This window comes from Melopsittacus undulatus, chromosome 9 (assembly GCF_012275295.1).
Source record: "Melopsittacus undulatus isolate bMelUnd1 chromosome 9, bMelUnd1.mat.Z, whole genome shotgun sequence".
NCBI lineage: Eukaryota > Metazoa > Chordata > Aves > Psittaciformes > Psittaculidae > Melopsittacus > Melopsittacus undulatus.
The window spans coordinates 25,053,544-25,079,180 of NC_047535.1; the positions used below are offsets into that span (position 1 = coordinate 25,053,544).

At 41.4% G+C, this 25,637-nt stretch overlaps 1 protein-coding gene across 1 annotated transcript in view; it reads left to right on the forward strand.

The window, feature by feature from the left end:
* The first annotated feature begins 3,666 nt into the window (after positions 1-3,666).
* The window catches only part of VGLL4 (vestigial like family member 4), a 76,343-nt gene continuing 54,372 nt past the window's right edge, over positions 3,667-25,637 (forward strand). The window contains exons 1-2 of the mRNA XM_034066088.1: positions 3,667-3,943; positions 10,939-11,015. Coding sequence (XP_033921979.1) covers positions 10,952-11,015 — 64 coding nt within the window. The 5' untranslated portion in view covers positions 3,667-3,943; positions 10,939-10,951. The remainder of the gene's footprint in view (positions 3,944-10,938; positions 11,016-25,637) is intronic.

Below are 25,637 nucleotides of genomic sequence, written 5' to 3' on the forward strand. Positions count from 1 at the left end.
CCAGTGATGTGAATTCAGGTGTGTTTTTATATAAGGTAGCTTTGAGGTGCAGTGCAAATGAATGTGGCTTTTTACAGGGAAGAGTTTGAGATTCAGAGTTCAGCAGGATTAGCATTGAAGAAAAGATGTTTGCTTGTGAGGCTACATAATTTTTATGATAAAATGTATTTTGATACAGGATTTTAAAAGCTGCTGTCATTTGGTGTATATCCAACCTATTCTGGTAAAACAAGATGTGGATAGATAGAGATATGAGTTGTAATTGAAGCAATGTCACTTTATGAAGCCTGTAACAAATAATGTGCTTTGGGAAATTTTTTGCTTTGGGCACAGAGCAGAGTTCAGTGTGTCTTGGGCTTCTCTTCAGACTTAAGGTAACTTTATGTGTTCCTTTGTGTTGTAACACAAGTATCTGTGCTGCTGTTGTTAGAAAAGCAGAAATGAGGTTGCAGTAAGAAATTGGGAGAACTCTGATAAATTCTTCTCTCACATGCAGTGACTGCCAGCTGGCACATTACTTCCTGAGATGGGCACCTAGAGAAAAAGGACCCATCTCTTTGTAGCTGTACACTTGTCTTGTTGATGGACACAGAACATGCCCCTGCTGCTAGTCTCACAAGCTGAAATCACTTGAAAATACTTCAACAAATTATGTGTGAGTCTCTTTCCACATGGAGATCCATGTCTAGTTAATGCTGAAGTTTTTCACAAGAGTGAGGCATATCGCTGCTGTGGCCCATGTGTAGGGAGATGCTTGCCCAAGGCGTGTTTAACCAGCTGTTGTTATAGTGGAAATGTTTTATTTTCTTAGTTGGACATGGAACAGATGTCAGGCTTCATTTCAATAATAATTACAAGATTAATGGTTGAGTGGGGTCTGTAGAACTAGGCTATCAGATCACCCTACAGACTGCAACTCCACTTGACGTAAGACCTTTTTTTCCCCCCTCTATGTTAAAAAGGAAAATAATAAAACAAGTTGTGAAACAGTGGTAAGTGTTCAAAGAAATGTCTCAAAATATACCCAGAAATGACCTAGCAGCTTTTGTTGCTTGTGAAATCTTGGTGTCTTTCTGTGGAGCTGTGCTGACATGCTGTTCTGCAATGTTCAGTGGGCCCAGGGGATGTGGGCTGTCACACAGACTTGGGGTAAGAAATCCTTGCTCATTGACCATCCTCCACAGCAGAGAACCAGAAGCCACTGCTGGTGCTAGTACAGAGAGATGTGGTCACTCAGTCCTGGCTCCCTCACACAGTGGTTCCTTCTTCCGTTGCCTTGGCTGGACTGCATGAACAATGTCATTTCTCGGTGATGAAGGCATATGGAGCAGGAGTGGCAACTGGAGTCTGGCCTAGGATTTGAGTTGGTCCTTTGGTGCTCTGCTGGGGTTCGTGGGCTTGGGGTGAAGCACTTGTGTCCTAGTTCAGGTACAAACCCTCAACTATCTGGGTCAGTTCGTGTTTCAGCAAAGTATAGTTTCACTGGTATCTGAGTCAGTGAAGAGCCTTTGATATCATTCAGTTGTAAGGTGAATGCAGAATGAAAAACAAATTTTAATACCAAGGCAAACCAAAATACAGTTCATCAAACAAGACTGGGTTTGCTTTGCAAATTTGTGAGTTTGCCTTTTGAGCAGCTTGGCTGAGCATTAGCATGTGCTGAGTTCAGCAGCTTCAGCAAGGTTTTCTCATGGTGTGTTAGCTGGTAAGAGTTGTTCTCAAAGATTTCCAACATCTGACAACTTCCACTTTGTTACGTCTTGTGTTAACAAGTGTTCCACCTAACTGTAGTGGAGTGGTCTGTCCGTGCTGATGGGGTTCCTATGGGAATGCACAGGGTCTCCGTTCCCTGAAAGCCGATGTTCCCTCAGACTCTTCAGCTGTTTAATAAATATCCTGCTCCAAAACACTGGCTGGGAGCTGCTATAGTGTATCCAAAGGATCAAAAGCTGTTTTGACCGCTCCTTTTTCAAGCTCCTCCTTGTCCGGGAGCTCTATATCTTTAAACAAAGAAACTCTTCCTACTTCTTCCAGCACTTACAAACAGGAGGGGTATGCTTTTTTCTTGAAGATACACATTTAAAAGGTTTGCAAGTAGTTTGCAGCAATTCATTGTCCTGATATGTACCAATGTCTGCTTCAGATCTTTTCTCAGCGCCTGTGGTTTGGTTTTCTGTATTTCATAGTATTTTTCTTGTCTGTGTTTTTTTTTTCCAAGAATTCAAGAATGTATTTTTACATTACTATTTTGACTACCATTTTTTCAAATATTAGGTCATAAAACTCCTATTCTGCTTGCTGGTAATGGAAATATTCTTTAGTAGTCTGGTAATACAGTATCAACTTTTAAAAAAAGAACATTGTACTATTTAAAAATGTCATAAATGAAGAGTTTAAGAAATGTATAAAATAATGTTTATGGTTGTTATTAGACTATGTGCCTTTCAGATTTGTAGCAACTGAAATCTTTCTAGTCCATATACTGTGTGTGCTGAGTCTAAATCTGGATTTCATTTAGTGTTTGGAATGCACTTTTGGCTAGAGTGTGACAGCCCTGAGATCTCATGACCTGTCCTTGCAAGGATGTGAAAATGCTTCTGTATCAGTTAATCTTGCATGATTTTGATAGGTTTTGAAGTTGGAAGTGGACAGCACAGACCCTCTTTGGAATCTGGACCTTTGATGGCCTCATTCCCATTTTCTTCCTGTGTGCCTCTCATGCTTCTTGGCTGCACCTCTGGGCAAAGGTGGGAACTCCCTCCGTTGTTTCATATGGAAATTGAAGTTTTGGAATCTAAAATAAACCTTACTGGGTCTTGGTACTTTTTACCCCTGGGAGAAGAGACAGTTGTGCTGCCATTTATATACCTATGCATTTATTATGGTAGCGTGTACATTTGTTGCACTGAAAGGAGGAGGAGTTGAACAAGAGAAACACCATGAGCAGAATTCTACTGCAACTCTTTGTATTTTCATTGTTCTGTGCGCTTCTTGGGTTCCACCACAGACCAGCAACCCTACAGAGCTTTGTGGCGGGGCCCCTTCTGGCCTATCATCCTTCTGAAAGTGGCTCATTCATATGTATAAGCTGTCAGATGGTTTAATATCATGAAATTACTCAGAACAGGCAAAATATTTTATTAAGATGTGCACCTAAACTGCCGGGAGTCCTGAAAATATCAAACACACTCAGAATCCCAGACTGGCTTGGGTTGGAAGGGCCCTTAAAGCTCATCCAGTTCCAATCCCTGCCACAGGCAGGGCCACCTTCCACTGGAGCAGCTTGCTCCAAGTCCCTGTGTCCAACCTGGCCTTGAACACTGCCAGGGATGGGGCAGCCACAGCTTCTCTGGGCACCCTGTGCCAGCGCCTCAGCACCCTCACAGGGAAGAGCTTCTGCCTAAGAGCTCATCTCAGTCTCCCCTGTTCTGGCAGATTAAAGCAATCACAACACGTCCAATCTCCCCATCGCTCTGACGCCCGGGAGCCAGCGCTGTGACCGCCCTGCTCCGCGCCAGCCCCGCGGGGGCGGGCACTGCCGCTGCTCCTCCTCCGCCTGCCGGGCGGGGCCTGGCTGCCGCGGTCCCGCTTCCTGCTCGCCGCCCGCGCCGCGTTCTCCCTACCTGCGAGGTTATGATGTCAGCGGCTCATTACCCTAATTATGCTGACCTCATAGCCTGGCCCAGCCAATGGGGCCGCTGCGCTCTCCCCACCTGCTAGGAGGAGAATTCCATCATTCCTGGGATTCCTCCCCGGGCCCGTGCAGCGAGCGGCGCCGGGGCTCGCCGCGCCTGCTCCGCCTCGCCGCCGGGGCCCCGGCCCTGGCCCGGCAGTAAACAACCAGCTCTCCAGAGCGCTGTGCTGTGCTGCGCCCCGCTCCGGCCCGGCCGCCCGCCCTAGGCACGCCGCCGCAGCTGCTCGCCGTCCGGCCGGGAGCACCCTGGTGAGTGACCCGCGGAGCCGAGCCCCGCCGCCGGTGGGACGTTGGAGGCGGGAGTGAAGGGGACAGGTGCCCCGCGGGTGCGGCCCCGCCGCCCTCCCCGAGCGCGTCCCTCGCTCCTGCCGCGGGGCCCGGCCGCTGAGGGGAGCGAGCATCGCCCCGCCGGCGCTGTCAGGCGGGACGCGGCGATCTCACGGCTGGGGCAGCCCCAGCGCTGCGGGACTGCCTCTGGGCCGGGAACCGCGCTGGTCCGGGAACTGCCGTCACCGTGAGAGGGCCGCGGTGGGTGGCGAGTGTGGAGTTACCTCAGAGAGCCCACTCAGGCCCGGCCGCGCTGTCGGCAGCACTCGGGTCGCCCCGTTCCCGCGGGGGTTCGCCGCTCTCCCGCGCTGCCGGCCGGTGCCCCCGGGGAAGGGACGGCGGTGTCCGGGGCTGCCCAGGTAACGGCGGGAGGCGCGGGGGAGCTGCCGGGGAACAGCCCGCGGTTACCTGCGGGCAGCCCTGACTGCCATCTTAAACCCGCTCCTCGGCCTGCTCGGAGCGCGCTGTGCGCACGGAACACCCGCCGGGGGCACAGGGTCCTGCGGTGGAGAACCGCAGAGCTAGCCCCAGGGCACTGCTCAGGCGTTTGCGTATAGTGTGCCCATCTGTAGAGATTGCTTAATGTACTGCGGAGCAGCGCGGCTCCGGTCTGCTCGGGCAGGCTGGCTTTATGGTTCCCAGCTGTAATCAGTAGTAATTAATTGTCCGAGCCGAGCTTACTGCACATGGCAGCAGTGCACCTCTGTCCTGAGAGCGGCTTAACCACCGTCCCACTGAACGCCTACCAAACCGTGCAGACAGCTACTTACCGCTTTACTCTGCTGGTGCTTCGGGATTATCGGAACTAATGGAGGTTTTTAAGTTAAACCGCAGAGGAGACTGGTTGATCAGGATCCCCAGGCTTCCTCCTGCAGGGTAGTTTGATTAGATTTTCTCCAGCTGTGCAGCAGGGAGTTGTTAGAGGAGCGGTTCTGGGGGAGGAACAAAGTGTAGGTTGTGAGAACTGAGCGAAATTCTCTTGCAGTGCTATTAGCTACGCTTAGATCTGGCGGCAGTCTGCCTCTCCCGCCTTAATGATGCGTCAACTTTTTACTTTAAGGCTCTTCTACGAACTTCTTGGCCTTTATTTGATATTTTCCTATCTGCAGCCTCGTGAGCGTGTTTCTAATGTAAAGTGTGTTTTGCATAAATTCCCTACACTCTCTTTGATACCCCCGTTATGATCTTGATATTTGGGATCAGGCTGCGAGGCTTTTGGGGAGCAGTTACAAGAGCTGCTTTCAGTCACAAATAAAGCAGCTCTGGCCCGTTAGGATGCTGGTGGAATTCGGGTGTGCCCGCGCTGTGCACGTACGTTGGGTTTTGAAGCAAACTGCTGGGCTGAAGCAGTTGTTGGATCACCAGCATCCTGGAGGCACGCTGTGGGGAATGGGGGTGGCGTTTGGGTGTTGGGTGCTGTGTTTCTAAGCTTGCTTTATCTCAATGCGATGAATGCCACCGACTAGCTTTAACACCCACCATAGAGTAGGGGTAAGGCCAGTGCTAAGTGAGGAGCACCAAGAAGTGCTGGAAGGGGTGCATTGAATAGTGGGGTAGTATAAAATACATCGAGTTGCTAAATCAGCATAGAAAATCACTGACACGGGCCTTTGGGGTGTGTTAACTGAAAAGCACGTTCGCATTATAAAGCATAAGGAGGTGTTTTTTTTAAAATATGTGTAGCTTTGATAACTAATACAGTATGGAGACACTGGGAAGGCAAATTGCTTTTGGTTACATTTGACAGCTTTCTATAATAAGAGGTATTTTCAGTTCAGAAAGAAAAACAGAAGTTTTCTTTGGTTATATGTTTCATAATATGTTTGCAACAGAATGTGTAACAGAGGATGGACCGAGCAATCTTGTAGGTACAAGATGTGGTCAGGTTAGACTTCTCCACCTTTAATTTCTTACGTTTGTTAGCATCTAATTCGAATACCACTGCTAATAGCATTCTTTTTAGAATGTTACTTTGGTAAGGAGGATTTATGCAACAAGCAAACAAAAAACACAAAGTAAAATGCCAAAGCGTTGCTTTAAGCTTTTAATTTTCTGTGTGATAAGTTAAATAGGGAAGCTGTTTCTGCTTGAAGAGTTGCCTGTTCAAACACATTTTCCAGATGAAAAACAAGCATGGGGAGAAAAAGAACAAACCCAACCACCAAAGTACTGAATAAATACATAAAAAAAAAAACCCACCGAAAAGGGTATTCTGAGGATTCTTTGGCAGAGTAGCATGAATTCACTCTGAAGATTGGGAGTTTAAATGCAGAAGGATGATCTGTGCTACATGCCAGTCACACTTAGGGTTGGCATTTCACACAGGTATCTCCACAGGTTTTATGTACCTGCAGGGAGAAGCTCTGATTTAAGCATGGTTGAAGGAATTTTAATGTGTTGTGGCTGTTGAGGACACATTGAATACAATGTGCTTATTATTACTCTCATTCACTGTACAAATATGCTTTACTCTCTCCTGTCGTAAAAAATTAGATGTTGACCTAGTTTGCATCAAGCTTCTGCTTTATCTTCCCTTATTCTGTAGTCTTATTGATTGTGCTGATAAATTTTGACTGGCTTTCCTCTTCAGCTTAGCTTTCTTCTACTTCAGTCAGCTGGAGACTCTTTCTCTAGGTGCTTCTGGTTCTGAACTGGACAGGGAAGTACCATGCCCGTATCTTCCTGGATGTGAGCTGATCTTTGACACTGATCTTCAGTTAATCTTGTTTTCCCAATACTTTTGTTTATCTACACTGAAGTCCTCAATCTTGGTTGTTTCTTGAGTGTCTTGTTGTTCCTCTCTCACTTTCTGATTGTTATAATGGGCTTTGTTTATTAATCCACTTCTCCCTCCAACCTTATCTCTGCAATTTCACCAGGGATATGAATGTAAGTACCATACTTTTCTCTACATCATTGAAGAGTTCAGCCTTTCTCTCTCCTTGGCATCACGTAGATATCTATCTCTAGTTCACACTTGCCAAGCTTGAGAGAGCTCTTACTAGTGTCTGCTTTCAGATGGTTCTTATTAACGTGTTAGCAATGGCTGTGGGCCATGCTGCTATTCTGTCAGTCAGACCTGTAATCCAAGTATCTTTATGACTTTGACCTCTTTTTAGATCTTTGTGTCCAAATGACATATAAACTCTTCTGATTTTCTTATCTGCACAGCATGTCTTTCATACAGGTCTTTTGTTCTCATTGCCCAACTTTTTCCTTGTTTCTGTCATCTAAAGTGTTATTTCAGTTACTAGTTAACATCTGTTACACAAACCGCATCATATCTCCATCACAGAGATTGCTGCTGCAAACAGAATCTTCAAGGTTATGTCAAATCTTATCTGTCCCTTTGCTCTTCCCCCTTTCTTTTGTTAATCAAATAGAAAGATCTTCTCTTTATTTCAAATCTTCCCTGTCATACCCCACTGGGAATAATAACTTTGTGGGATTAAATAAATGCCTCGTCGTTCAGTCTGCAGTTAGTCTCTGATGCTGTTTCTCCACTGCCTGTTTACTGAAGCTTCAAACAAGCAACTTGAGGGGTTTTGCCCGCATGCTTTCCCTGGTGCTTGGAAGGTGCTATACAACCCATGAAGTCACTTAACTGTTAATTTTAAAAAGATTTAGTTTCTCCATAGTCTTAAAAAAAAAAAACAAACAAACAACCCCCCCCCCAAAAAACGTTACCTGGCATTCTCAGAGCTGAGAGTATTCCATATGTGCATGGAATGTGCAAAAGATTGAAAAGGAGAGGGAGAGTAATGTGCTGTTTCATTCCACTAATGGGTGTTATGTTCTTCAAGTGTTGCATAAAAAACCTGCAGCGCATCAGTGTTTAGTAACTTACCTGTGTCTCAGATGTTGTGTCTCTGTGATTTGATGTTCCATGTCTTTGCTGTGTTTTCAGGATGTTTCTTCCTTGCAGTGTAGGTGAGATGACAAATTAGGGGGATGTTGAGTGGAAGCAGTAACTGATAAATAAAAGGATTAAGATATTAAATTGGTATTTGAAATTACAGTGGATAACGCTATTTTGAATGCTTGTAAAAGTACTTTTGTGTCTCTAACAGTTAAGATTTTGTAACAAGTGAGAAACTTACGAGTCTGTTCCTACAGGATTTAAATTGGAGCTATCCAGAGGAGGTTTAGTTTGTGTTCTTGTTCTTTGCTAGTCACTTGTTTTCCCTTTCTAGTGTAGAGCAATATACTTGCACATAGGCTGGAGAGCTGGGTTTTTACCCAGTCAGGGGTGCTAGTAAATTCCAGTTTAGATCTTTGTTGGTTTCTGCTGTACAGACAGTTTTCTGTGTCTCACAGAGAATTAGCTGCCTTTCATCATGAGTATGTTGGGGTTTTTTTGTCAGAATCCTGGAAATTGAGCTACTCTTTCATCTCTGAAGCATGAGGCCTTCTGAGGGTGACCAGCCTGTTCTCTGAAGGCTGCCATGGAGTAGCTGTAGCAGTCACTGTCTTTGCCACGATGGAATTAGGGTTTTAAGCTGCGAACTAAGAAAAGATTCCTCCTCTCTCATTCTCGTAGGCAACCTTCATTTCTTTCCTGAACCGTTATCCCTGGCTTGTGAATTTAGAGAGAAAGATATTTCATATTATTTGAAAAATAAACCAGAAGTTGATAGCTCCTTGAAGGTGATTTTCATAACTGTAAATGTGTTCAGCATGTTTAAAAGTCACAGTACATGTGGTATGGCTCCCTGGAATTTGCAGACCTCTTGATGAACAGTGTGGCTTCAAGGAAACTCTTGAATGAACACAGCATTCTTCACAAGACCTTAACTGTTAGGGAAGTACTTCTGCAGCTCTCTCATGATGTGATCTTTAACAATATGCAAAGCTACAAAACACTGTTAGGGCCAGTTTTAGTGAAATAGTTTTTAAAGGGTCTAATTTCCTGGACAGAATTAAGACTTGGTTCCTGTTTCCTTCTCTCAGTGTGGATTTCTGACACTAGCTAATTCTCTTACTAGGAGCATGTTCCGGAAAGGGATTGGGCATCTGCTACTCCCATTATTTGAAAAGTCCTGGAAATCTTAAAGCAGCAATTTATTTCCAGTGAGACATATTACTATCCTTTGTATTGTTCTTTATCAAGAGGGTTTTTCTACAGAGTTGACCAAAACCTGCGTATTGCTGCCTTTGAAAGTTAGGACAGAGTTGGTTATTACTAAATCATGAGTTAGCTTTTGGTTTGGCGCAGCTGCATCATCTGATCATATGTCTGATCCGATCAGACATATTCTGATAATTTTTCCAACAGAGTTTTCACTCTGATAGAGGAATCTGTGTGAAAGGGTTGGTAATTGACAGCCTGGCGAGAAATAAAGTGGTGCTATTTTAGACTCCACAAAGACAAAACACAGGAAAGAAACCAATCATCAAGGTTAAAGGGATCAAAGTGGAATGATGCTGAAGGCTTCTTTAGTGAACGCTCTCTTCCAAGTTTCTGCTTTGGTTTGGAACATCAACTATTGTATGAAGATATGTTTAATGAAGACAGACTTGGTTAAATAAGAATCTAAGATCTTGTTTCCTAAAACCTCTTGCCCACACATGCTGTCTTTAAATGAAATAGTTGATTTTATAAGTTGGGTTAAAATACTGTTCTTGAGCAAAAGCTGATTCTGACAGGGAGGGAGATGCATGTTTTAATCCTCAAGTGCTACACTTTGTTATTTTAAGTACGTCTCTTCCACTTGCACAGCTCTGGGCAAACAAGACTGGATTTATTTTTTTATTGAAAATAGAGGTTTTCATTTTTAAAAATACTTTCAAAATACTTTCTGTTATGCTTCAAAAATCCTTTTTAGTTTTCAAGTCTTTGACATTATTTAGGCTGAGGGAGGGAGGATAGGGAGGTTTATTATTTATAGTGCTAAGTCAAGGGAATTGCTTCCCAAACATATGCGTGTTGTTATGTCCATATACATGTGTTTGAGATTTAGTAGTTGCCGCTACCTTTTTATTTTTAAGCTCATACTGTAAAGTCAGTTCCAGTAAGCAGTTCTTATGTCAGACCAGCATGCTAGTTTTGCAGGGGTAAAACCCAATAAAACTCTTAACAGTCTGTCCTGGGTTTAGCAGTAGCGGTCATTTTTCTCCTTCTTAGTAGCTGTTGCAGTGCTAGTGTTATCAGCATTATTCCCAGGCTGAAAGTCAGAAACCACAGAAATGGGGTTCATTTTCATGTATGGGAATTACGTGTTGTAAGGGAAGAGAAATGGGGAAAAGTTTTGAGGTGTGATTGTGATTATACAAGTTAGTTTTCTGTGGTTTTACAGATACACACACACGGTCTTTGTATGTTCTTGGGTAAGAAAATGTCTTAATGGCTTATAAGCTTTGGATTATTTTACTTTGGCTTAGCAGAGTATGGAGTGCAAGTCCATTGAATACTATGGTCTAAAGCAGCCTTACGCTCATGTAGGCAGTCAGGCCAGCTGTCATCTTCACTTCAGATGAGTTGCATCTCTTGATATTGTTCCAAGTAGCTATTTACTGGCATGGAAGGCTGGCATGTGGGAGGGAATATTGCCTATAGCATATAGCACATTACCTTTCTGCAACCAAATAAGCAACAATCACCAGCTTCATCCAAATACTTGAGAATTTGGTCTTCTGATTTGTTTTGGAGGAGTAGTTGGTGGGAAAGCTAATTCCAGTGTTCCTTGTTTTCAGCAATGACTTCATTTTAACAAATCATGTGGTAGTATAACATGAAAAAAGCAGCAGAAACCTGCATTTTTTATTCTTTCTGCTGTTGTGCTCTTGCTCATGACTACTTCCTTCTGTAAAATCTGGTGTGTGTGTGCTATGAACAAGTGGCATACTACCTAGGATGTTGTTTTGTAGTAAGGACTCAGTAAGTTTACTCTTTGAAACTTTGGCTCTGAATTTTCCAGGATCCAGAGAGGAATGGAGACTCCATTGGATGTTTTGTCGAGAGCAGCATCTCTAGTACATGCTGATGATGAGAAACGTAAGTCTGAAATTTAGTTCTCTGCTTTGTTGAAACCAGATGCTTTATGTTTATACTGTGTATCAGCCTAGATGCTGTCTTCATCCAACTGTGCATCCATCTGAATCCAAGACAGGTAGAAAAATGTCTTCAGAAGCCCTTCAAAGGTTGTCTTCCTCTGGTCCAAAGCCAATACATGGCAATTAAATTAGTACACAAGAGAGAATCATTCCTGTGTTTGGAAAATGTACTTAATGACTTGTATAAAGGTGCTCTCTTTTCCCAATTGCATTTGCTTTGTTAGTGAACAGAAAGTTATAATGGAACTGGTGTTGAACTGGAGATGATTTGAGAACTCATGCTCCTTAATAATGTCTGGTAGACCTGTTCTTGTTTAAGAACACATAACTGGGTGGGCAAAGATTCCTTTTCAGCTCATAAAAACTTAGAAGTGGACTGTTATCAGTAATGAGCACTTAATTTTCCTTTCCCAGCCAGCAAAAGGTGAGTACAGGATTTTAACATAGCAAATTATGTCAGCTCCAGCTAAAGAGACTCAGGATGCCAATCACTACTTTTAACGTTAAGTGTTTAAGATGGGTTAACTAATGTTAGAATAGTGTTTTCAGGTCAGACAAATTGCAGTACTACTTTGTAGATCAGATTGTTTTCTGCATGTTTAGTAATAAATGTCTTTGGTCATTTTTTGTCCAAGTAGTGTAAGCACTCAAGAAGTGTATGTATCTTGGATATCAATCTGTATAGATGCTGACTACAAAAATGCTAGTTTGAATTTCAGACTGCTTTTGTGTGTAGCTTCTATGCATAAAATCACCTTTTAAGATGAGTTCAGCTTTTCGTTTGGTTTTTGTTCCTTTATTCTTTATATATTTTTTGAAAAGTAATTGCCTCAAATGTTGCTATTGAACCTTCTAAAATAACTGCCAAGTAAACATGCAGGGTGTATTTGGGCAAGGGCTGGAATTTGTGTGTATGTTCGTAGTATCATAGGTTAGGGTTGGAAGGGACCTTAACCAAGGTAATAGTAGCACACTCTTCCAGAGGTTTGTAAAAATGAAGGTTTCATTTCATGGCTCTTTGGTTTATAATGGGTGTTGGGTTTTGGTGTTCTTTCATGTTCACCGCAGTATGGGATGCATACCAGTTTTACAGATCCCACTGTAATAGGATGACTTGGTTGTCTGCTAGTTACTTACTGTTACTAGTAAAATGAACAACAGGCAAAGTCCTTCAGGAGCTTCTCTGGCCTGGAGTGTTTCTCTTACAAGCTAACATTTGTAGAAAAGGCAAAAGTTTAACATACTTTCTTTTCAATACATTTACTTAATGCATTTTGAATATGTATTCTCCATTTAGCTTAGATGCATTCTTTCTGGTTAACTTGCCTAAGACTCTAGTTTGAATTCCACAGGGTAGGAATGCTGGGCTGGATTTAGAGAATCCAGAGGAAGTCTGAGTCAGTGCAACTTGCATGTGAGGAAGCTGATCTGTATCTGGTTCTAATTTATGTTCCTTTAGTCTTACCACTTAGACTTAATTAGATTTATGCCACTCTGCAGCTTCTAACTGGTGCTGTCTCTGAGTTTGTCCTTTTGTTGTGCATATTGCACACCAAGAATGCTGGAGTACAAAAAACTGCTAAGAGGAAGAAATGAGACTGGTCACTGAACTTACACTTCTTTTGTGTCAGCTTTTGTGGAAACAGTGCCAGCCAGACCTCACTCTGTGTTACAAAGTGGGTACTAACAGTTTGAAGTTATTTTTACTCTTGAGTTTAGCAATTACCCTTGAGCTTTCCAGTAAGGTGCCTGGCTTGCTGCTTCTGGAATTCTGTGGTCCTGTCTGTATTTCTGTGTCCCCTGATGGGAGAGGATAAAGATATTTCCTAATGGAGTTCATTGGTTACTTACTGTCCAAGCTTGGTCTTCTGTTTGAGTGGAAGGGAAGCATATAGTGGTATAATTATTAGCCAGTCATCTTAAAGGCTTGTCACTAATTGCTTATTTGTCAAGTAAGGGGAAAGGATTGAAGACATCTGTGCTGTTTAGGAGCAGCTGTTCAGTGCCAGACTAGGTAATGTGCAACTATTTTGTCTGTAAGACCACAGTATAAGCTGGTAGTCTTTAAGTAAAGACAAAAAATTACTGAAGGTACAGTTTTACTTCCCATAATTGTGTTGAACAGCAAATGTTTAAAACTGGAAAATTATAATTTTGTATTTCTCTCACATGAAAATAAGGGGTTTGGGAACTGGTCTTCCAGTTATCAAGTATTTTAAAAGCATAATCTTGTTATTGAGAAAATAGTGAAGGAAAATGCTTAAGAAGGATTTGCACTTGCAGAAGTTTATAGCACTGTGTATGCAGTCTGTGCTGACTTTATAGTAATGCTTAACTTACACTTCCCTCCAGTATACAACTCCAGTTTAAGAATATGAGAATGAATGAGAGAAACATGTTTCTCACTCTCTTGGGATAATATAGTGAAAAGTCTGCTTTTGGCAAACGGAGGAAAATGTACTTCCACAAGGAAATGAAAGGTTTGGAAACAGCTAATAAATGGCACATTAAAGTCCTAGGTAATAGTTTTGAATTCAGATACATTGTACCAAATCCATACCTGTTGAGTCTTGATTTATGTTTTGAAAAACTGATACAGGACTTAAAAAGGTGATCTTTGATCAAGCTATGCTTCTTACACATGTACCATCAGTTGCATGCGTCATCCTTTGTGTGAATGGAAGCCTGCAATTGCTGTTCCACACTTTTTGCCTGTGAACACTGTTATCATTTGGCAGCAGTTTCTTTTATGTGGTTTAGTTTAATCCACTTCAGATAATTAAGCTAGACCATACAGTTGATATTTCTAGTACAGAAGAATTATTGTGCTTTAAAACCCATGCCCTAATCCCCTTTGTAATAAAATCCTCATGTAGACAAGCCCTACAAATCAGTTTTTACTGTTCTTCATTCATATCAGTCAGTTCAGTGAGGGAATGAATCTGTCCTGGCTACCATCTTATAATTAATAAATATGCAATGGTTAGATATTTTGGCTAGCTGATCCTAAAAGCATGTCACTTTAAGGCTGTGTTAAGAACAACTGATTAGTTTTTAACACTCTTGGAGTGGATGATGACTCTGTAACCTGATTGTCTTTAAATACAAAACAATCAATATTTATAGTAGAATTACACTTGGGTGTTTCTGTTAAAGATACTAATGATGAAATATTTCTGGCATCACAAGGACTTTTCACCTGCAGCACTGCTGTTTGTTTTGTAAATTGATAGCAAATTATGGGCTGCGAGCTTAAGGTATGTTTTAATATCAATGTTTGCAGAAGTTTAAATAGCTTCCATCCTACAGTGCGAACACTTAAATCAGCTCTGAAAACGTTTGTTTTGACTGACGCAAAGTGAGGAACTGCAGAGAACTTGCTGTGTGAATGCAGCCAGTACAAAGTCTCAACAATCAGTTTCATTTGAGGTGTTGGGGATTTCTTGGGACTGTGTTTTTGTTGTTGTTGGGTCCCCCCTCCCCCTGCTTCTGCTTCAGAAGTGAAAGAGCAGTATCATGTCACAGTCCTTGTTCGTTTTCTGCTCACAAGTTCACCCCATCCCGGGTACAACTGGGAGGAATAACATGACTGTAGTAGCAGTATTTTGATTGAATGCTGTTATTCAGTGCTTTCAAAGTCTGGGGATTCTTCATCGGGGTTTGTCAGCTCTTGGATGTCTCTTATCAACCAGCCCAATGCAACTTTCTTTCAGAACTTGACTCTTCTTCAGGAGACTTTTACCTTAATGTGCTGCTTGCAGGGTAAGAAGTGCTTTGTCGTGAATTCCCCACATGGAAATGAGTGGACTTGCCATGTGGATGTTGTGTCTTCTTCTATGGCAGATCAAAATGCTGATTGGGTTTTTTTTTTTCTACCAGGTTAGTGATTGGATGAACATGTCTGTTGATTCAGAAAAGGCACAGGTGTTTGATGCACACAAATACTTAGGCCTTGAAAATTAGGAGTATGGTTTGACTCTGCTGTTCTGCAACTCAGTTTAATAAACTGAATTCTTTAATTGCAGAAATCAATGTGCAGCTAAGTAATTTAATAGTTTTTATGAATTAGCAACTGTACTTGTGGTCAGAGCTTATCTCTGGTGTCTAGCAAACAAAAACCTTCAGTTTTTTGGAGGAAAAAAGACTTTCTAATCAGCAGTATCAGCAAAAATCTACATTTGTAATCTCTCGACAGCTATGAGAGGTGTTGAAAGTAGATTTGTCAGTCATTTACATAGTTTTTGATCAGTGGGAGGGAAGAGGGGGAGTCCTGTTAGTTTTGGGGTGGAATATCTGGCATAAATAATTATGTATTTTTTCTTGAAAGGGGGAAAAGTCTGGAAGTGTGATGCTTCAGTTTAGTAATAATGTGATAGAAAAACATATGTGGTTCAATGACTGAGATGCAGCCTGAAGCATCTGTTGTTGCTGTGTGAATACCAAAAGCTTTAAATAATAAAACTGAGAGTAATAACATGCCTACTGTTCTACTTTTAAATTTATCAACCACACAGATCGGAAAATATTCCTATCCGCTCTGGTTAAAATATCAGTTAATGTGGTTTTTAGTAAAATACCCAAAAAGTTTAATTCCTGACCCTCTGCTTTTTTGTCTTTCAAAAATCTTTAGCTTTTTGTATTACTTAGTATTTCACAGGGAAGCTTCCTATAAATGGTATCAGGGCCATTCCCTCAATTTTAGGGTTTTCTTGAAACTAGGAGTATTCAATAGGATAACTGGTGGGTTGCATTGGATTGTTTTTTAATAAATAAGTTATTCGTACCTCCAGAAAGCTTTGTCCTTTTTTTTTTTTCTCAAAGCTTATTGTGGCAAAGAAGTAAAGAATGAGTAGAGTTATGTTTTCAGCTTGTTAAATAGGCTGGAAAATGGGGCAATTGTCTGCTTGGCGCCTAGATGTGTTTTAGTGGCAGTAGAGCGCCATTAGCATGGGCAGTGGAGGGATGGTAATGCCTTCAGGAACAAAAGCGTCTAAACATTTTAAACCCCCAAATTTGCAAGAGGTTCAGCTGCCTACAGTTTGTAAACATGTTGTAGCATCCTTCAGCATACCAGATGTTTCTGCCCAAGCTGTGCTAGCTCAAGAAACAGGCTACTCAGAGCTCCTGAGCAATGTCAGCCACACAATGTGGCTTTTTTTTCTGAATCCTTCTTAGCTAATTGGTGCTAAAATGCTTGCAGTGATTGGTGGCATTACCTCCAAGGAAATGATGCTTACAGAACCACTCTATAAATGCTGTTTGGCAAACGGAGGTGGATGAGTCTTCTTCCCAGAATGGAATTTGTCATCGGATACCAGCCATTGCTCTGAAAATTGCAGCTGACCAAATATCATACATGCATGATAGTGCATACACTACCACATGGAACTTCACAATGCATGTGCTTCTCAATGGTTGGGAGTCTCCAAAATGCTATGCTTGGTACTTTGTGCTCAACTTGCCTACTTTGCAAAAACAGATATTTGTTATATCCTGAATTTTGAAACAATGCAGGGAAATTACTCAGTCGTGAGGCTTTGTCTGTAAAGTTTTCTGGTAGTGACTGAAACTCCATAAATGAACTGGTTTTTATAGGTAGGCAGAATATACTGCATGTGAAAATCTGGCCGTTCTTCATGTGGTAAATCTTTTTTGGCTTATTTCATTATAAAAGAATTAGTTCATTAATTAGGAGTACCGCAGGGTACTCTCCCAGGGTGTTCTTTCCACATCTTTAAGAGCACAGAGAATCAGAACAAGCTTTGCAATGTCAGTGTTGTGCATGAAAATCTACTGTTTGTATGGGGCAGCATTAGTAATAGGAAAGGAGTTAAATCCAGATTCTTTCTGAATGTTTTGATATACTTACTGTTGCTTATCTGCTTTTCCTCCTTTAGTTGTTTTTGTAGGTACTTATTTCAGCACTTTATCCATGTGCTTTACAACTTCCTTCTTGCCTCTGTAGCACAGTATGTTAAAATAGTGTTAATGTGGTCAAGTCAATTGTTTCAGCAGCAGTGCAGTGCTGAAATTGAGGTGGCCCTAAACAATCTTTACTCCTTTTTCAGTTATACAGTCTTTAGTGAAATGATCATGGAATATTTACAGGTCTGTTGTTAACAGAAATAAGCAAGCTCTCAGTTAATAAGCATATGTTTGGTATTTTCTTTTGCTGGGGAGCCCAGACTATTCTTTTGGTATGCCATTCAAATTTGGACCTGGAGGAGGAGGGATCTGAACACGAATTTTCGAGGCCAAGATGAGTGTCCTAATTAATGGTGTATAAAATAAAAGGAGGATACAGTCAGTTATCACACTCTGCTTTACTAACTCATGCCTGTTGTTCTGCTTCAGAAAAAGACAAAAGGCAAGAAAGAAAAGCAAGAAATGCTTTGTTTCAGGCTGAAGAGAACATATTTCTCCCCCAGGAAGCAAACATCGAAGTTACTTGCTTTTGATTTCCCCCTCCCCCCCCCCCCCCCCTTTTGCTGCTGAACCAGAAATCAGTTGCTTGTGTTAGCATATTCTGGCTACAGATCTTCTGTGCAGCTATAAACAATGTCACTACAGAAACTTCTGTCATCCATAAGCTTAAAAGGAGAAATGCTTCTTATTTAGCAAACAGAACAGTGAAGAGAGATTTATTGCTCTCCTCTGACTTTTTCCCCTTCTGTTCTGATTTTAAACTTAATGACATATTCATTGAAAGATCCCCAAAACACTACACAGCATTACAAGAGTATTTCTGTCCATCAACTACAACAGTATTGTAAAAGGTTATAATACTTCTAAAACACTGGAATTAAGTTTGCCTTAGATATATATTTGTTGCTTTGTAAAAGAGAGAAATTATAAACGGTAGTCATACAGAAATAGCCTTTTGTGTTCTTTTAAACAGAATAATTTTAGTACATGCACTAGGCTTTAACTGAAACTTGCCCACTTTGGTCTGTTTGGTTCATGTGAAAACATCTGTGTGCTGCAGTTGCAGCTTTATTGCTATAAATCTCTGGCCTTCATTGCCTTTCTTTAGAGCCAGCTCCAGCTATCCCTCTTTCCACTTTTTGTATCTTAATCTTGCTTAGCTAGTTTAATAGATCATATTTTCCAGTGCTACTGGTAAGATTTCAAAGTTGCCTTTTTCTTTTCTAAAGACCTTGTCTTTTAATTAACCATTATTTAATGAAAAGATGTGGCAGATATGGAAGGTTCACAAAGAGTGTATGCTAATCCCTCCTCTGTAATGATTTCTTGATTTCCTCTTTTTTCTTAGATTAGTTATGTATTGGTTTTGAGAAGGTAGTTTCTGGAGTTATGTTACTGAGAGTAGTATTTTGGCTTGAGGTGTGCTTTATTTCACTTTATTAAGCCAATGCTTAAATGCAAACATATGAAGGAAAGCACATACCTGTATTCATTAAAAAAAGGCAAGATTAAATAGAGCAAGAAGGATTTGTTGTTTATTGTAACCCAGGAACAGCTTTTAGAGGATTCCTGTTTGTCTGTGTACAAGTGTGACAGTGAAATATGTCTGTGCATTCAGCCTGAGATTGTGAAAACAGTAATGATTGCGTGCTCACACTCGGGCAACTCCAGCTGTTTCTGAACTACAATTGCTGCAAATCCAGACAAACGAGTGCATATTGGTCAATGGTTTATAACAGGTTTAATCCTGGCAGGTACTGGGAAGATGTGTGCTTGTGGGTGTCCCTCATCACCAGAAGGATGTGCCAGGATCCCAAGTGTACTCAGCTGAGCTGCGGCTAACCCGATGGCCAGGTGGCTGCGGGCACTGTGCGTGTTGGAGATCACACACATGTCAGTATTCTTTACGTGATTCCTCACATGAGGTGTGCATCTGTGAGAGCTGCATTCATTCATAGTCCCTTCAACAATTGCTTTGTGTTCTGCAAAATGTGAAAATAAGCTCTGGTATTTGTGACAAGTGTATGAGATTCTTCCCCAGAATTAATCCTCCACGTTCTCTGAGGTCTTTCTCTTTGCTTTCTTTCTACCTGCCATTGTGGAGGCAGTACTGTGTGGGTATTTTTCTATTCTTTGTGTGTGCAGGTAGTAGATCACAGGCTGAAAATGAAGGTACAATTTATTGTTGGAATGAAGTTACATGGGCTAACTCTGTAATTAAATGTTCAATGTAGATTAGTGTCCTTATGCTGTTGGTGTTTGTATGGCCCTAAGGAAATCCACGTAGTGTCATTTGTGAAGTAACTGAGATTAATGTCAAGAATTTGAAGTGAAATTAATTGTATCAAAGTAATAAAATAGGTAAAATATTTAATGCCTTTTTTTCATGTTTCTTTTGCACTTAGCTGAAATAGAAATAATTTGAAGATGCTTGGCTTCTGTTGAGAAGGTGTTCCTAGAACACTGAGGTAGAGGTCTTGTGTCATCAGCTTTAACCAACACATAGTAAGTTTGGTGGTTGGTGTTTTGAAGGTACGTTGCTAACAGGGAATGAAAGATGTGGTGAGAAATGTAGTAAAGTGGGGTGAAGGAATGATGAGGCTGTCCTGTGTTAGAACATTCTTGGCACATGTAGCACAATTTCTTTGCAGTGGTGTGTTGTTGTAGCCTATACTTCATAAGAATTTAGGTGTATACATATTTATAAGGCATAATATCCAGGTCAGTCTCAAGTAGCTGTATGAGTAGAAAACTGGAAAAGCATAGGGGATTCTCTAGGGAATTAGGATGGAGGTTAGGGGGTAGAAGAAAGGTATTAACGACTTAAAAGATCCCTTAAGAGCTGCAACGTTATTTCTTAGTCTACTACAGTCATATTTTAGCTGATGGCTTTGTTTTTCAGATTATTGGGTTTGGTTTTGTCACTGTGAAGTAGGTATTGAGCCTGTTACAGTTTAAATCATTGCAACAGTCTCTAACTTCACTGGTGCAGTGTTAGACAAATGTGAGGAATAGAATTAACACAGTGCAGCATGGTGATTGTTCAGTTTCTGCTGGATTTGAGATGTGGACTCCAATTTCCTTGCTTTATAGATTCCAGATTGCAAACAGATTTGGTAGCTCACTGTATTTAAGAATCATCACTGTTCTTGAAGCTGTTTCCCACTGTGCATGTAGTGCACACATAACTGCAATGTCAAGATTTGTTCTTAACTTAGATTACAACTGTGAAGAGAACCTGTAAAGTATCATACTTGTAACAAGAATTGGCCAAGTGGCCGCAGCCTTAAGGCTAAACTTCAGACAAGTGTTGGTCACCGTTTGCATGACAGATCCGTGTGTTTCTTCATGAAGAGATGTTTCAGGGAAAAGGAGTGAATGTGAGGGTTGTGCCTCCTCCTCTCCCAGGAATCCCTGCCTTGCACAACGATTGGTTTGGGCTCTTTCCCAACAGGGGGTCAGAGATGCCTGTCCCCCAAAAATGGTACTGAGTAGTTTTCTGCTTTTTATTCTTCAAGGCCAAGTGAGCCCTACTGCCAGAGGTGGTGTTTTTTTCCTGACTCCTTCCCACTATGCACACTGAGGAAAGCGAGATTCTCCTAAACTGCAACAGAATCTGATTTGATTTAATATGTAAATCAGAATTTATTCAAGCAGTCAGATACTGGTGTCATACCTCCTCCCAGTTCGTTCTCAGTTTTGGGCTGTGTACTGAATAGTTATATCAGTTTTACTTGAAAGCCAATACAAACCCAAACTTTGTGGAGCTGGTGCAGACCCTGATGATGACAAAGTTGTGTCAGTTCAGAGTTTACTCCTGTGGCTAACAACCAGTTGTGGCTACATCAATGTACAACCATTTGAATTGATTCAATAGGGCTTCGTGCAGTTGAATTGAATCACGGCAAGAATAAACTTTTATGCTGGAATCTTAGAGGGGTATACATGTAAATGCATGAAGAGAGTTTCATGGTTTTGTTACATTTTGTATGTGCTTGCTTCATTTGGGAGGCCTCGCTGTCATCTACTGCCACTCCAAGCCCAGAGGTGTTTATCTGGAATCGCTGTCTTGCTGAGTCTATGGTAAACAGCATTGCACAAGCTCTTGAACAGGCATCCAAAGATGCGGTTTATTTTGAATGTTTGTTCTACAACACCATTAACTGAGTTGTATCACTTTTTAATAGTAATTTTTTTCCCTCAAAACTTTGCAAATGAATTGATATAGAATAACCTCTGACAGTGCTCAAATAGTATTCCTGATACTTAATTCCAAGCCAACTACTGTACAGGCTGGTGTGGCTAATGAGTTTCCTTGGGACTGTCTTCACTGCACAGGCATTCCTGACTCATATTCCACCTTCAAGCAAGCAGAGGAAACCCAAATCAAGCAGGCTTTAACCTCAGTTAGTCTATCTGGGAGTACTTAGCACAAATCCTGTAACACAGAAACCTGTTGCTCAAGTATTATTCTCTAATGTGATGGCTATCACTTCTGTTAGCCTAACTGAAGAGAAGTTTCAATCGGCATGGACAGTTTTACCAACTCTGCTGAAGCCATAAGAGCTTTGAGCGTTCTGTCTTTAAGCACATGGAAAACCTTAGCAGAAAGTGGTGTACAAAAATGAATCTATTGCTGCTTATCAGTAAATAAGAGCAATTTGAGAATAGCGACCACAGTGGAAATGGAGTGTAACTAGTAGTTTGTGAAAGTTGTGCTAAACTTTGTAATTCATGTTCTGCAGGTAGACGTCTGTGTTCAGAGAACAATGGAGCAATGTAGACAAGGTATACAGCTTGTGAGAGATGGATTTCTCTTCTTTCAAAATTACAAATTTAAGTAGAAATAAAAATCAGACCACAGTTTTGTCAGGGAATAATGTCTTAGTCTTGTTTTGTACCAACAGTTGGTCTGCTTTATAATACTGATGACATGAATTTACTTGTGTATCTGCTGTGGTCTGACAAAATATAAAGCATTTCATGGCTTTTGTGTTGGGAGGATTATTCATTTAGGAAAACTGACAGCACCCTGTTTCTGTTCCTCGGGATACCCCATGAAGGTACTTTTCTCTTAGGAAGTGATGAGTACACATGGAAAGTTATGTTGGTATGGATATCTGATGTAAGTCTGATGGTATGTTTCCCTTTGTAGCTGAATGCTGTTGATAAGTCTGTAAGGTGAACTTTGATGTTGGGATCATCTGTACTGCAGATTTTGTACTGAGCCTGTAGTCTTGCCAGTGCTTATTCCCATGAGCTGTATTGTGACATTCTACTTAGTGCAATGTATGTGGATATGGAGGCTCATTGTTACTAGCTTCCTTGTGTTTGATCCTGGCAGAGTTAGACATAGCCCAATTTAAATGCAAAGACAATGTGAAAGGATGTCTTTCAGAGACGAAAGTCAGAATAGTGCTTTCTCTGGTTAGTTAAGAACTAGATAGTGCTCACCCAGATGTGTGAAGGTTCACAAGCAGAATACAAGAGTGTCAGGAGATACGTAATTCAAGCAGCTTCCCAAGGGCTGTCCACAGCAGGGGTTAGTTGATGCAGTGTAGGCTTGCAGAACAGGACTTACAGGCAAGAATGAGCTGCCTTCACTTGCTTTTATGAATCTAGTTGACTTTGTAGATGGTAAATGCATACTGTGCTTACTTGTGAGGAGATCCCATCTTCTCCCTTGTGATTCCTGGAAGAATCTGAACTGCAACAGTACATTTTCTGTGAATTTCTACCACTCTGAAATTTCTTTTTATAAGCTTAATTCTGTCTTGATCAGAGAAGGAGGAGTAATACAGTTCTGTATTTTTTTCATAGAATCACAGAATCCCAGACTGGTTTGGGTTGGAAGGGCCCTTAAAGCTCATCAAGTTCCAACCCCTGCCATGCACACAGACACCTTCCACTGCAGCAGCTTGCTCCAAGCCCCTGTGTCCAACCTGGCCTTGAACACTGCCAGGGATGGGGCAGCCACAGCTTCTCTGGGCACCCTGTGCCAGCGCCTCAGCACCCTCACAGGGCAGAGCTTCTGCCTAAGAGCTCATCTCAGTCTCCCCTGTTCTGGCAGGTTAAAGCCATTCCCTTTGTCCTGTCCCTATGGGCCCTTGTCCAAAGCCCCTCTCCAGGTTTCTTGTAAACCCTTTTGGTTTGTTTCCAAATGACTGAATTAATTTCTTTCCCCTCTTGTAAGTAATGTTTAGTGAAGGCATTCCCTCCTTGGAACAAGAATCTGGCACAGTGTCATCCAAAGTTAGAGAGAATGGCTTGCAGAATGAGCACAGTCCAGAGTAAGTAGGGATTCTGCAAGAAACAGGTAGCACCAGGATTCTTTTAATGCAGGTTCCCCACTGGCTGTCTTGTGACTTTTTAAATACATTGTCAGTAAATTAACAGGTCAGACAGGTTCTGCCTGAAAAGAATATACAGACCACAGATTCTTTTATTTTTAATTACTAGAGTGGATGAAAGCAAGGTGTGGTCTTTGGCCCATCACAGAGTCAGGAACTGACTAGCTTCTGTGCCTTCAGGTGAATCTCATCTTCCTGCCTTGATTTCTCCAGCTGCAATAGAGGTGTGATACTTGCCTCAGGAGGAAACTGAATGTATTTGGGTTTTCAAAGTTCCTTGGAGATAGAAATTCTATCTGCATAATATTTCTCTTATGTTGTCTGTATTAGATGGTAGAAAATTAACCTTTTTATTAAACATTTTAAAATTAAAGTCCTGATCGCAATGGCTTCAGTTCAGTTTAGTTGCATTTCTTCTTCTCTGTGGGGAAAGTAAATGGAAAATGCCCTCTGAGAACCCGCCACAAACATTTCCATATGGTAATTTCTTCAATTTTGTGCTATGGGTGTCTGAATGTCTGACCTCAGAGAAAGATGAAGACGGTGAATTTGTCCTGAGACCGGACAGATCTAAATGATTGAGTGCATTTGATGAGACATCTAAGAAAACGTATTTTTACAGTCTTTATCCATCTACACTGTTCTTTAGTTCTGTGTTCTGCCAAACCCAAGCATTTCAGCACTGGAAGATTGGCTTTCAAAAGTGTGAGAACTTGGGTTGGGAGTCACTGCTTTCTAGTTCTGAGCTTTAGGACTCACTTTGAGGCATAATTTACGTGAGTCTTTGTTTATCTGTTAGAATTAACAGATTAAAAAAAATAAATTGTATGCAATGTCTTCAGATGCCCTTGGGAGAAATGGGGCTTTAACGAAAACATCGGTATTGCAAAACTTACAATATTATGGAATTGCAACATAAACAACACGGGGGAGAAAAGGGCAAAGCTAGCTGCTTCTGGTTTTTCCTTATTTCACTCACTCTGTGCAGTCTATTGTTACATTTGGAAATATGAAACTTTAAACACTGTTCTGAGCACATCAGGATTTTGTTGTGTTGACCCGAGCACTGTTGTATCTCCGCTTAACTCGATTTGTCTTCAGGCAGATGTATGAAATAGTTGGAAATCTTTGTTAGTTGCAGCGCTGTGGGTTTAAATTGTTATTCATCTACATACCTGGTGCTTTGCATTTCATGTGACTGCAAGTGTGGACAGGAGCGTGTGATATCACTGTGGAGGAGCAGGGTTTAGCTGCTCTCTCCAGCTGTAGCGGTGTGCTCTCGCCCTGCCCTAGAGCTGGCTCCCTAAGTGCCGTCAGCTCCTTTGGTGGAGCAGCATCCCAGCCAAGGGAAACGTGTTGTGAGCTGAAGCTGGGGCTGGTTCCGCAGCTCAGCAGCAGACAGCTGGAGCACAGTTTGTCTCTGTGAGGGGGCTCTCTTTTGGATTGCTTTTGTTCTTTAGATACAGCTTTGCCCCTTAGATGTTTAAACCCACACCCAAAACAACTGTCAGAGGAAGGACTCAGATAAGCTGCTGGGAAATGGAGACTGTTTCCTGGGGTTTATGCATCTCTCTTTTAGTTGCATATAGTTGTCATGTACTTTGTAGGCTATGCCATGTGCATAGACGTTGCAGGGGTTTATTACTTGGTGTGACAAATACATTCTGACTTACAGGAGATGCAGTGAATTGTTTCACTAATCCTCTTCCACTATAGTCTGTAGGATTAATTTTGTTGGTAATATTTGCTTTCCTTTCTTTGCTAGGGGATTTTAATATCATTTCATGGAGGATTTGATTTATGAACACATAGATTGAAAAATTGAGAATAACTTGAGTTTTTTCTTGTTTTAAGCAGTTCTAACACTTGTTGTCCTTATTCCACTGAGTAGCGCTCTCAAAAGCATATTTTAAAACACTTCTGAGAACATGGAACAATTTAGTAGAGTATCTCCTTGAAAAAAGTCTGCCATAAATGAAATAGAGCATTTCCAAACCTAAGCAAAATGGGTTATCAGTTCTCTTTAAGCTGTGTATTGCTAAGGGTTTATTACTTTGGCTGTTTATTTTCACTTAAGCAAATAGCATGCATGGGGAAACGTATTTCACGTCAGCTCTATTTTCATCAGCTGAGGCAATAATGGTATGGATTAAGATGAGCCTGTTTTTTAGAAGTCATTATAGGTACATGTGTGTACATATACATGGATGTACATTTCATAGAATCATAGAATAGTTAGGGTTGAAAAGGACCTTTAGATCATTCAGTTCCAACCCCCCTGCCGTGGG